This window comes from Neofelis nebulosa, chromosome 9 (genome assembly GCF_028018385.1).
Source record: "Neofelis nebulosa isolate mNeoNeb1 chromosome 9, mNeoNeb1.pri, whole genome shotgun sequence".
NCBI lineage: Eukaryota > Metazoa > Chordata > Mammalia > Carnivora > Felidae > Neofelis > Neofelis nebulosa.
Window position 1 is genome coordinate 64,291,366 of NC_080790.1, and position 13,648 is coordinate 64,305,013.

Genomic DNA, 13,648 nt, shown 5'->3' on the forward strand with positions numbered 1-13,648 from the left:
CTGGTAGATGAACAGATTCTAGAGATGTGCTGTACAACATAATGCTTATACTTAACAATACAGTATTGTGCATTTCAAAACTTGAGAGGGTAGACAGAGCTTATGTTACTGAAACCGCTGAAAACCCCCTGAAAAAGACACAAGGAACCTTTGGGGAAATGTTGGGTAGGTTTATTACTTTGATTGTAATGATGGTATCAGGTTGTACCGCACATGCTCATATTCATCAACTTGTACACATTAAATATGTGCAGTTCTTTGTATATCCCTTACATCTGAGTAAAGCTATTAAAAAATCAACGTACCGTCCAGCAATTGGATTATTGTATATGTATCTGATGATCAATATCTTATTATAAACAAAGAAACTATAGTATCACATCTGCAGAATACAAAAATCAATTTAATTGCAGTGTAAATAATGAGTTTTAGGAGACTGTGACTAAAGGAAGAAAATTTAGTTACAAGGTTGTTTGAGTGATCTAGTTAACTAGTAATCTGTGCTTAGATTTCTGGTTTGCACAATAGGGCAGGTAGTATCCCCTGTCACCTGGGGGGTGGGGGGCGTGGACCTAGGAGGTTGGATTTCTCTGGGAAGATCATGAGATCAGGGTGGAGCAATAAGTCTGTTAGCAGTGTGGAGATTATCTACATAGTGATGGTTGAGCAGTTCTGGAGTTGTCTGTTTGGCCTAAAGAAACTTGGGAATGATCATGTATAGAGAGGGTGCTTACTGAAGCTTGGAGTAGTAAATATACCCATGGAAAGTATTTCAGTTTGCTCTGTGTAAACATATCTATGTATACATGTTAAACAATGTTAATTGCAAGCCACGATAAAGAACTGGGGTTTTAATCAGTAACATAAAACATAATTTGCAAACTACTTGTAAATAACGGTAGCCTTAATAAATAGAATGATGAAGGTCATAAATGATTATTTTTATATCAAGTAGTTGACTTCAATTTACTTAAACAAATATTTATTGAATAGCTTTTGGAGTTTGTGTTGCTGTCATTAAGTGGTGGTATTACAAAGAAAAAATATCACTGAGAACTGCACTTAAGTTGTTTTGTTATAAACCAGGAAATGGTAGTATCAGGTTTACAGAATACAAATATCAACTTAATTGCAATATAAATAATGGGAGTTAGGGGAATGTGACTAGAGGGGGAAAAACCAGTTAGTAGGTTGTTTTAAATGGTTTTATGAGGCACACTGATAGGTTCAGTGTTACATTTTAGATAGGGTACTCCACAGTAGGGTATTAGAAGATAGTGATGGCATGTCTGGATATGGAAACAAGAAAAAGGGCGTTATTTTATATACTTTTTACTGTCCTCTGCAAGGACTTATTTTTTGAAGGGGGTTATCCTAATAGTACATAAAAATACTAGGGTAAATAGAGTTATCAAGAAATTTGCTAAAAATAGAATCAGGTCTTTAGTTAATGAATTTATTAGGTGTAAAAAACAATCTGCAGGGATCCCAGCTGGTTTCTTGTTTGCATAGCTAAAGAATTGTGGCACATTTAATGAAAGAGAAGATAAAGTGCAGCCCATAGTAAAGTCAAAACAAAACTTGGAAGTTTGGTTTCTGATTTCCGGATTCTGGCATCTAAATTTATAGATAAGTATAGCATATTGGAAGAGAACAGGTATGCTAAAAGGCATCCTAAAAGGTTATTTGCAGGTATTAAGCTCTCATTACTACTCTTACTTTTTTCCCCTGTGTATAGAAGGTTAGAAGAGTTGAAACTAGCTTTGTAAAACTGAGCCATGAAATCATCTAAGTGTGAACCCTGACTGAAGTGATGGGATGAAATGGGTTTTCCTTAAGTACATAGGAGTACAAAATATACCTTAAAGGAAGTGAGTACTTCCTTTTCATCTCACTCATGGTATACTGTATTCTTACATTGTTGTCTTGTATCTGTTTTTGGATAAATAATGTTGGTAGAATTTCCAGTGATTTTTTTAAAATGTGTTTTGCTTATTTGAAACAATAAGATCCTTAATTCTTAAACTTTTAGTTTTGATGGCTTTTTATATAAAATATTTAGTAAGTATTGGTATCATTTAAACATACTACTTTATGAGAAACTCTTTAGTTGACAGTAATTATAAATTGATTTTTAAAATCAGTAATGACTTTAGTTATCATTAGTGAAAATGTATTTAAGTTAATTCCCATAGAATATTGTCTGAAATAACTGAATTCAGACGTTCGCTAAAAGTTTAGCCTCAGAAGAAATTTTAAACCTAATCTATAATATTGTATTCCATATTTGAAAATAGAATCTTAAAAGAGTAAATCTTAAAAGTTCTCATCACAAGGGAAGAAAAAAATTTTCAAAACTTTATACTGTGACAGACTTATTGTGATTGTTTTACGGTGTATACAAATGAATTATGCTGTACACCTGAAACTAATATGATATATGTTGATTTTTTACCTCAAAAAAAAAAAAAAAGAACCTCATAGAATTCACAGATGCCTTCCTAGTAATGAATAGTCTCTATTAAATCCAGTGCTTCTGGATTTATATCAGTATTTGGCAGTGCTTAGATGCTCCACACACAGTACCTGTGTGTGAGAAAAGACATTTCTAGGGATGACATATGTAAAGTTTCATTACAAGCATTAACAGATAAACATTTGCAATTGATTATGATAATAGGGAACACTACTTTCAGCCCCAATTAAACATTATTCCCCTCCTACCGAAAAATGCATTATTCTCATTAATAGATCTATATTACAAAAAAAATGTACTCCATTATTATTTGAATTTAATCAATAAAAACCTTGTAGAGAAAATATATGTAGAACCTTTTTATACTCTTTGCCTAATTAAGTCTGTAAAGTTAATAATGTGTAATCAAATTACAAGTGGTGCTGCATTTAACTTGATAACTGCACAAACTAGATAACTTGACAACTTTCATATTAAAATTGTATAGACTCTATGCTCAATATGTATATAGTATATTCATTAAGAAAGTACACACATGTCATCTTGTATTAGTAGTTACTATTCTATAAATACAGTACAGAATACATCATAATAAAAATAAATATGGTCTTTAGAAAATAATTCCTGGGGCACCTGGGTGGCTCAGTCGGTTAAGCATCTGACTTTGGCTCAGGTCATGATCTCACGGTTCATGAGTTCGAGCCCCACATTGGGCTCTGTGCTGACAGCTCAGAGCCTGATGCCTCCTTCAGATTCTGTGTCTCTCTCTTTCTCTGCCCCTCTCCTCCTTGTGATCTCTCTCAAAAATAAACATTAAAAAATTAAAAAAAAAAACTATTCCTGGTAAGATGCACAGTCCCAATGACAGTCAAAAAATTCTATTAATGCTAATGGAGGTGAAGAGCTATGAAGCAGGGACAGTTAGTTGACTCTTGTTTACTAGAGTAGTTTTAGCTGAAGTGAAACAGAGCTTAAAATTTCTAAATTGAATGATATTTTAAGTGAAAAATTATCTGTTGTTGATGAGTGTCATTCAACTTACTCTGCTTTTATCTGTCTTTCACAGAGCTCTTTAATAAGCATTTACGGTCAGTTTTTGGCAGCCTTAGAATCACTGAAAGCATTCTGGGATGTTACGGATGAAATCGACGAGAAGACTTGGGTACTGGAGCCAGAAAAACCTACAAGGAGTGCAACAGCACGCAGGATTGCACTGGGTAGGGAAAAGGGATTAAGGAGGCTTTTTGTTTGTTTAGATGTTGGATTATACTTTGTATTACTAAGGAAAATGGAGCTCAAGAGGACATTGGACCCTTAGGTGAGACTTTTTTTGCATGAAGTCAAATAAGCTCTGATTTAGCCCTATGTATTTGAATGTAAATATTTCAGGAGAAAGGGCAAGTACTAAGGTGTTTCATTATAAAAGGTGATGATCCAATGGCAGTATCATTCAGAGATCCTGTATAATCAGCTGTTAGTAGCTCAGAAATAGTGGAACAGGTTTTTCAGTACTTCCATTATTTGGGAAAAGAAACTGTTAGAAATAGGGGCACCTGGGTGGCTCAAGTCGGTTAAGTGTTGGACGTCAGCTTAGGTCATGATTGTACAGTCTGTGAGTGCAAGCCCCGCACTGGGCTCTGTGCTGACAGCTCGGAGCCTGGAGCCTACTTTGGGTTCTGTCCCCCTCTCTCTCTGCCCCTCCCTCACTCATGCGCTATCTTTCTCCTTCAAAATTACATAAACACTAAGAAAAAAAAATTTTTTTAAAAGAAACTGTTAGAAATAATGAAATCTTCATCCATGAAACTAGACAAGATTAATATCAACAGATCTGGGAATATTTTCTGATGAACTTTAGACGATGAAAGGATCTGAAGTGGGCCATACGTGCCATTGAAGAGTAAACAGGAAGCACAAAATAATAATTAAATATATTTTAAGTATTTACTATAAATATATGTGACATTAATGAATAAGATGTGTTACAACTGTAAATACCCCTGCAACATTACCATATTCTTATTATAAAATTACTGTTTTATGTATTTTCATTATGAGCAAGCCATATATGAAGTCAGTTTTGAGTTCAGCCTCTCCAGATTTTAGATGTTTTAAACTATGTTTCAGTTCACAGTAAATAGTGTAGTTAGGTGATTATATGATATCTATTTGTGTCTTCCCTTCTCTTTTTTTTAGCCTAAATAAATATATTGTTAAAAGACATATGTTCTGAAAGATATTATGAAATTCTGTTGTGAGTCCTATCCACATTAGCAATTTTTATGGTTTCTCCCCAGGCATAATAGATTATCTGGGAGAAAATAAGTAACATGTAATTATGAGAAAAGGAAGATACCGTTGTATAGCAGTTGTACAAATAGTATTGTTACTTAGTCTAAAAAGTTTAATCCGTATTTAATTTTGAATAGTTGACCAAATAATGGTATATTTGTGAACAAATAGATATTAAGAATGAAAATATTTTCTTCAAAATAGTGTAGTAATTTATTTTCTTCATAGCCCCATGTAAATAATTATTTTAATTAGGTAATGATTAAATATACTTTTATTATATTGCTCATTGTTCAGCATAAACAACCTGCTTTTTAGTCACTTTCTCTGTATTTACCTATAGCTCTTTTTTATCCCCTTTCAGGCACTGATATGCTTTTTGAAGACCAAGTTTTCAGCAAACTAATTGAGATATATTAAATAATGTACTCATTATTAAGTGAAGCCATTAGTATATGACATAGCTAAAGGCTAATATGGGATTTGTGTTCATGGTAAAGAATGTATAAGCAAATGAGATTATAGCACTTTTATGTTTTATATATCATTTTTACTTGATTACCTTTTTGTCTGATCTGTAATAATTGTGTTCATATTGTTGTCAACCTTAACCAAAAGTTAATGTTATGGTGTGTAGAATTTATTAAGTCCTTTTTACTGTAAAAATAAAATCCAAATGCCCTTATACAGTTATACTATGTGCCTTTAAAAGTAAAACTTCTGAAATCCATACAATATTCCAGTATAGATAGAACTTATGAAAGAATCTAGTGCCAAGTAGAAATAGATTTTTCTTAGATCCTATAAACTAGGTTAGTTGTTTGTTATTAAACGAACAGTTTCAGTTTAATGTGAATTGAGTCCATTGTTGAAGTGGAAAGCTTCACAATGAGCAAAAGAATTCAGAAAATGTTTTTTAAAAATATTTAAATTTCAGTTGACATAAAATGTAATATTGCTTTCAGGGGTACAATATAGTGATTCAACAGTTCCATGTTACTCAGTGTTCATCAAGATAAGTTTTGATTTGTATTTTCCTGATGAAGAGTGATGTTGACCATGTGTCCATTGGCTATCTGCATGTCTTCTTGGGAAAAATGTCTGTTTGTGTCCTCTGTCCATTTCTTAACTGCCTTATTCATTTTTGCGATGTTGAGTTTTATAAGTTCTTTATAGATTTTGGATACTAACCCTTTCTCAGATATGTCATTTGCAAATATCTTCTCCCAGTTTGTAGGTTGCCTTTTAGTTTTGTTGACCATTTCCTTTGCTGTGCAGAAGCTTTTTATTTTGCTGAAGTCCCAATAGTTTATTTTTGCTTTTGTGTCCCTTACCTCAGGAGACATCTCTAGAAAGAAGTTGCTACAGCCACCATCAAAGGGATGTTCTCATCCCTTTATGTTTGGTGTAAGAAATAGTCCAGTTTTTCCAACACCATTTGTTGAAGAGATTGTCTTTTTCCCAATGGATATTATTTCCTGCTGTGTCGAAGATTAATTGACCATATAGTTATGGGTTTATTTCTGAGTGTTCTATTTTGTTCCATTGATCTATATTTTGTGCCAGTACTACACTGTTTCGATCACTACAACTTTGTAATATAATTTGAAGTCTGGAATAGTGATACCTCCAGCTTTGCTTTTCTTTTTCAAGGTTGCTTTGGCTATTCAGGGTCTTTTCTGGCTTCATACAAATACCAGGGTTGTTTTTCTAACTCTGTGTAAAATGCTAATGGTAGTTTGACAGGGATTGCATATTAAATGTGTAGATTGCTTTAGGTAATAAAGACATTTTAGCAATATTCATTCTTCTAACCTATGAGCATGGAATGTCTTTCCATGTTTTTGTATCACTGTTTCCCTTCATCAGTGTTTTGTATAGTTTTCAGAGTACAAGTCTTTCACCTCTTTGGTTAGGTTTATTCCTAGGTATCTTTTTTTTTTTTTTTTTTTTTTGGTGTAGGTGTAAGTGGGATTGATTTCTTAATTTCTCTTTCTGCTGCTTCATTTTTAGTGTATAGAAATGCAACAGATTTCTGTATGTTGATTTTGTATCCTGTGACTTTACTGAATTCATATATAAGTTCTAGCAGTTTTTTGGAGGAGTCTTTTGGGTTTTCTCTATGGAGTATCAGAAAGTTTTACTTCCTTGCTGATTTGGATACCTGATATAAGTGGGATGTTAAAATTCCCTGCTATTACTGTGTTATTATCAATTAGTTCCTTTATGTTTGTTATTGTTTTATATATTTGGGTGCTTTCATGTTGGGTGCATAAATATTTACAATTGTTAGATGTTCTTGTTGGATTGTCCCCTTTATTATGATATAGTGCCCTTCTTTATCTCTTGTTACGGTCTTTGGTTTAAAGTCTGGTTTGTCCAGTATAAGTATTGCTACTCTGGCTTTCTTTTGACATCCATTTGTGTAGTAAATATTTCTCTTTAAGTCTAAAATGAGTCTCTTGTAGGCAGAATATAGATAGGTCTTAACTTTTGTTTATCCATTCTGACAACCTCTGTCTTTTGATTGGAGCGTTTAGTCCACTTCATTGGAAGTGATTATTGATAGAAAATGTTTCTATAAAACTCCATAAAACTCAAATCATAATTTATTGTATGCTGGTCTTTTTACATCTGACCAAAATTGTGCTTTCCAAGAAAGTTATGGAAGTCACTTTGATAATTATTTCTTGAACTTGCGATTTCTTTTAATATTAAAGATCTATCACTCTATAAAAAATTTTTATTTAAGCTAAAACAGAATTCTGACCAGAATTTCACTAGAAATCAATTAACTTAATGGACTGACTCTGTATTTTAAAACTTTAGATGGATCCCCAAATCTTTATTCATAATCATAATTTCAAAGTGCATTTCTTTTAGACTATAAAATTATATTTATAAATATATTTTATAAATAAATACATTTATATATTTATTGAAGCCCATAACACATTGGCTAATCTTTCCTGTAAGTACCCAGATACTGCTTTATTTTTTATTTGATGAACTTCTACTTCTATAAACTTTAATGTTCTTTTATTCTAGGGAATAATGCTTCAATACATATAGAGGTTGACCCCAAGCATCCTACTATGCTTCCTGAGTGCTGCTTTCTTGGAGCTGACCATGGTATGAGATCTCCTATTTAAATGTTTTTAACAGTCATAAAATTCTTGTCTTCACTGTTAAAATATTCTAAAATATTAACATATGGTAATTATTTTAAATGAAAATGTTTCATCATTCTGAACTGTGTACTTTTGTGTTTTTTTAAGTAGATGATTTAGATTTTCCAGTCAAATAATTAGCAAATTCTGTGTTTTAACAAGAGAGTATATTTCAGAGTTGCTAAGAGATCTTAGAAGTTTTCATCAGAAAATAATTTGTAACTACATGTGGTAATAGGTATTAACTGAATTTGTAGTGATCATTTTGCAATACACACACATACCAAATCATGATGTTGTACACCTAAAAGCAATACAATATTATATACCCATTATATCTCAGTTAAAAAAAAAAATTCTGTGCTAAATGTGGCTTTACAAAGCGAGAGCTGCAGACACTACATTTTTAAACTTTTTTTTTTTTTTTTTTTTTAATCTCTGAAGTGGTAAAACCTCTTGGAATTAAGCTGAGCAGGAACATACATTTGTGGTAGGTATTTTTTGTAACACAGTATTTATTTTTCTATTATTTTGCAAATTTAATAACAATTTTTTTTCATGCTTTTAGGGATCCAGAAAATAGTCTGTTACAAAATTTGAAAGATGTTTTAGAAATAGATTTTCCAGCTCGCACTAACCTGGAAAAATCTGTAAGTTTTATGAGTGCTTTGATATTCCAAACAGCATAGCATAATGAAAGTTAAATGTTCTTCTTTTAGACACCAGAGAAAAATGAGGCTGAAAGGGAGGGAATTGGAAGAATATTGTAACAGACTTCTGAACTGCAAGCAACAGTAGCATCAAAGAATTTGTTAACCTTTGATTAGTGGTTTAAGTATACTTCTGTCATGGTCTTTGTAGCAATGAAGTGATTAATGACAGACATCTTTATTATTAAAAATAGGGGGAAAGGTCCAAAGTAGCTAATGAGATGTTTGGATATTCTAATACTATCTGCTTATGGATGATTGAAATAAAGTTTTAATTAGCTTGATGGATTTTGTGAAGGATGGCAGTACAGTTTTTGAAAATGAATAGATGTCACTGTGTTGCAAAAATGATAAACTTGGGATTGAGTTTTGATAAAGTTGCAGAGGTTGTAGACTATTAAAGTGGTGGGAATGTTTTTGTCTTCTTCCTTTAGTTAAAGAATTTTGAAGTTTAGTAATCATTAGCTAATGTCAGTTAGTATCTTTATATATTACATTGGCATAATATTGATGTACAATGTGGGAAATTTACTTAAGCCCCAAATAGAACCTGTTTTTTAGTATATCTGTATGTATCACTTACTGGATGCAAAAGGAAGCACTCTTACAAATCGCTTTTCTAAAGGGTTAAGTAGTGATGTAACTGTATTTTCTGTAAATAATGCTATAGTTACCTTTATGAAAACTTTGTATGAAAATTTGATCTTGTCTATCCCATATTATTCTTTCTTATATTACCTTGTGTGTTTTAAACACTTGTGCTTATAAATATTTCTTCTTTTGAAGGATTTTTCTATGGATTGTGGCATTTGTTATTCATATCAACTTGATGGTGCCATTCCTGATCAAGTGTGTGATAATCCCCAATGTGCACAGCCTTTCCATCAAATATGCTTATATGAGGTAAACAATAAAAATAACGCTGTTAAGACTATTTTGGCTACCATGACCTAGCAAGTCTGCATGTTGAAATATACAGAATCCAAAATCTGTTGAAGTGAATAGCAGTCTCTTTTTTCCATTAGCTTCTTTACCAGTCCATTTCCAGATGCCCGTGTGCTTTCATTTCTTCATCCTGGTCACTAATGAGTGAATAAATGTCCTAAAGTAGTATCCTAGGAAGGGAGAAAATGTATCCAGAATATATTCATGGGCTGCTTTCTGATGCATAACAGATCAAATTGATGCTACATTGGAATCTTTCAGTGAAAATCTCATGTGACCACAGTGCAAACTGTCACTCATCCAAGTGGGAGTAGTAGTGGTAGCAATAAGGTGAAAGGGAACTGGCACTAATGAGTGTCTGTTACTTTTCAAAGTATATTTAAGTATAGAATAAATGTAATAATCTTACTTTTGATATTGAGAAAAATGCGTTTTGTGATCTGGATATGTCACAGCACTCTCAGTGACATTTTATTTATTATTTACTCTCTGTGAAGTCTGCTTTCGTTCCTGTGTATAGTCATTTGATCTCTATAGCATTCATCTTAGGGCACAGTTGACATGATTATATATGCATGTATATATGAAACACCTTCAGTTGTATAGTGCGTTCAGTCTTCTTGAATATCACCTCTTGTTTTTGTGATTAGAGGTAGCAAGCAGTTGGTGTTACCTGCACTTTAAGAATGGAGAACTTAGAGATGTCAATTCACCTTCTATAAACTCACAAAATACCAGGTCTAATTATAGAGATACTCTTAAGGGAACATGTGCTTTCTTTTATAATAATGAATATTCATTTAATTTTTAAAAATGGACTGCCTCGTGCTTATAATTAGTGGATTGAGAATTAACCCACTATTGGTGATTAAGACCAGAATTGAGACCTAAATTTTCACGAGCTTACGGTATCTTTTACAGCAAGAGTTCTTAATTTGTAATTAATGACTTCAGGTCAGGTCTGTGAACCCCATTGACTTGTGTACATTATTTTTGTGTCTATTTTGGATGTTGAGAAAATGCATAAAGGGGCCCATAATTTGGCTATAAACCAGTGGTATAGATCCCGAAATTCGTGGTGGTCTCCCCTTATTATTCAGCATACTACTAGTCTGGTATTGGCCAGGAAATGTTCCCCTTACTTTTTGTAAAAGAAAATTAAGAAGGTAAATCTTTTGGAATAAAAATATATGTAATCATAAAGGAAATGAATTTAGAGTATCTGTAATCATGCTGACATTGCTCCCTTTTTCTTCTCTTTTTAAAATCTTCAGTGGTTGAGAGGACTGTTGACTAGTAGACAGAGTTTTAACATCATATTTGGTGAATGCCCATATTGTAGTAAGGTAAGGAAATCATTAATCAAATTTCATAAAATATGCCTAGCTTTTAATAGTGTGCTTTGGAAGATAGATAAGCATATAGTATATCAGCTTATCCAAAACTTTTTGTTACTTCTGTTATTCTATGTGGTAAGAAACAAAAAGGGTAAAATTGTCCCTGTCAATGACATTTTGTTTTTTAAATTGCTCCTTTGATCAAAAAAAGTTATTTTTCAAACTGTATCATGACACTGTTTTCTACAATAAAGCAATCTTAATTTTTAGAATGTCCACAAACTGACTTTGTTAAATTGTATTCTCTTTTTACAAGCCAATTACCTTGAAAATGTCTGGGAGGAAATCCTAAAATAAGAATGTAACATTTCTGTGAAGAACTGGCAACCTTAAGAATTATCAAAAGGATTTTATTTGATATCTTCAGAGAAAGTATAAAGTAAGACCTACTAAAATCAAAAGAAAAAGAACAATAAAGCCGTAATAATACACGTCGGTAACTGTCTCTTCACTGAGAGTAGAGTCTCTGACCTCCATTCCGGTTGGAGAAGTATATGTATACCAAGATGAAGATCTTGAATTGTCGAGTATATACGGACTGATAAAATCTTGATATGGTTTGTAAAGTGAATTTGGGAACTGTATAGAGCTGGGTTTTTGTGGAGAACGGTTTCTTTCATTCAGAATTTGAGACTCACAGTACTTTTGTCTTCTCTTTGTGCTTTCCTATGGAAAAGTATATATATTGTGTTAGGTTTGAGTTATCCTTATACTGTGTACTCTAAGAGTTCTAAATAAAACATGTTACACAAAACGAACAAATTTTTTGCATATTCTTCCTGAGAAGTTTTTTATGAAGTACTTATCCCATTAACCAACCCAAATCTAGTTAAACTGATTGGTTCTTTTAAATCAGGCAATAGGCCATCTTATAATTTGTCCTCTAAAAATACAACGAAATATGAAACCTGAATTTTCTTGGCAAGACAAATCTTATGTGGGCAAGATAATCACGATTAGAAAGCTTTTTGGTTATTAATAATTAGTGATTCTGAGGCAGCCGTGGCAGCAGAGCGAGATGTTGGTGGCAGTGCTGCACGTCCACAGAGCAGCCTCTGTCCAGCAGCCTCCTGCCTGGATTCCAGAGAATGACATCTCCCAATAACAGACCTTAAGAAGAAAGTTGGTTAAAATTCTTATTTGTCCTGAACGTTGATCCAAGAAAAGATGCTCATTTCCTAGCCAAAAAGGAAAAAGTCTCCACAGATTACAGTTTTGCAGTGTTAAACTGGAATGCCTAGGAGCATACGACAAAATTTGTCAGAGGATGTTGCCAAAGACTCAAGAAGATCAACATGACCCTTGTTCTTTGGTGGGGACTTAGAACACACTGTTTGGAAAGCAGCGTCAAGCTGTCCACCCGTGGAGGTATGAAGAAGGATATCATTATAAATAAACCTCCGAATACACTCAGAGAAAATCAGGTATTTGTGAAATTCCATAAAGCAAGAAGCAAAATACCTATTTCTAAGAAGAATCAGCTGTTTACTAGAATTCAGTTTCTGGAATGAGCCTGTCTCATGGAGGGCCTGATATATGTGAATTCAGAGCCTAGAACTCCCACAAGGAGCGGTGATTACATAGGGCAGTTATTGTTTAGCCAAACAAAAAAACAATTTTCCCCCAAACTGATCTATAGATTCAACACTGTCCCAGTCAAAATCCAATCAGGCTTTGGAAGTGCAGTGGACCCAGAATAGCTAAAACAACCTTGACAGTCAAGAACAAAGTGGAAAAACATACTTCACAATTTGAAAACTAATCACAAAGCTAGACTAATCAAGACAGTATGGTCCTGGCATAGGGACAGGCATACAGATCAGTGGAATAGAATTGAAAGTCCAGAAGAAAACTCTCACATACATGAGGAATTGGTTTCCAACAAATGTACGAAGGCAATTCAGTGGGGACAGATAATCTTCAACAAAGGTGCAGAGATAACTGGACATCCTTGTAAAAATATAAATTTAGACCTACTTCATTTTGTACAAAAATTGACCAGAACCAAATTGTAAATGTAAATATAGCTGGAATTTAAAACTTTAAGGAAAAAAAAAAAACCAGGAGAAAATCTGTGATCTAGGGTCAGGTAAAGTGTTCTCTATAATATCAAACTTACAAAAGCAAATAAAAGTTTACATAATTGAAGGACATCATTTAAAAAATTCAAAGACAACTCACAGACTGGGAGGAAATTCTGCAAATCATTTATCTGATAAAGGATTTGTATCCAGAATACATAAAGACTTGAATAGACAGTTCTCTGAAAGCATATGAAAAGATGCTCAACATCACCAATTGCAAGAGAAATGCAAATCAAACTATAATGAGATATCATCTTACCCTTTAAGGCCATTATCTAAAGAACAGAAAATAACAAATGGTGAAGATACAGAGAAATTGGAACCCTTGTGTACTGTTCAGAGGACTGTAAAATGGTGTAGCCATTATGGGAAACAGCACAGAAGTTCCTCAAAACATCAGAAGTAGAATTACCATATAATCCAGCAATCCTACTTCCGGGTATATATTGAGAACTCAAGTGTCTTGAAGAGTTATATGTACACCCATGTTCATCATAGCATTATTAGCTAAGAGGCAGTAGCCAAGAGGCAGAAGCACCCAGAATCCTATGGGCAGATGAATAAAGAATATATA

At 33.1% G+C, this 13,648-nt stretch overlaps 2 protein-coding genes across 12 annotated transcripts in view; one reads left to right on the plus strand and one right to left on the minus strand.

The window, feature by feature from the left end:
• FANCL (FA complementation group L) overlaps nt 1-11,425 on the plus strand; it is an 83,400-nt gene extending 71,975 nt beyond the window's left edge. For 4 of the 5 annotated variants that reach the window (XM_058684032.1, XM_058684034.1, XM_058684037.1 and 1 more), the window contains 7 exons: nt 3,543-3,693; nt 7,817-7,900; nt 8,383-8,428; nt 8,507-8,588; nt 9,435-9,551; nt 10,868-10,939; nt 11,247-11,425. In XM_058684032.1, the coding sequence (XP_058540015.1) occupies nt 3,543-3,693; nt 7,817-7,900; nt 8,383-8,428; nt 8,507-8,588; nt 9,435-9,551; nt 10,868-10,939; nt 11,247-11,282 (588 nt within the window). In that variant the 3' untranslated portion in view covers nt 11,283-11,425. Of the gene's footprint in view, nt 1-3,542; nt 3,694-7,816; nt 7,901-8,382; nt 8,429-8,506; nt 8,589-9,434; nt 9,552-10,867; nt 10,940-11,246 lie in introns of those variants that run through there. The other variant, XM_058684035.1, reaches the window with a different exon arrangement.
• VRK2 (VRK serine/threonine kinase 2) overlaps nt 11,320-13,648 on the minus strand; it is a 103,594-nt gene continuing 101,265 nt past the window's right edge. For all 7 annotated transcript variants that reach the window (XM_058684026.1, XM_058684024.1, XM_058684030.1 and 4 more), the window contains one exon: nt 11,320-11,656. In XM_058684026.1, coding sequence (XP_058540009.1) covers nt 11,354-11,656 — 303 coding nt within the window. In that variant the 3' untranslated portion in view covers nt 11,320-11,353. The remainder of the gene's footprint in view (nt 11,657-13,648) is intronic.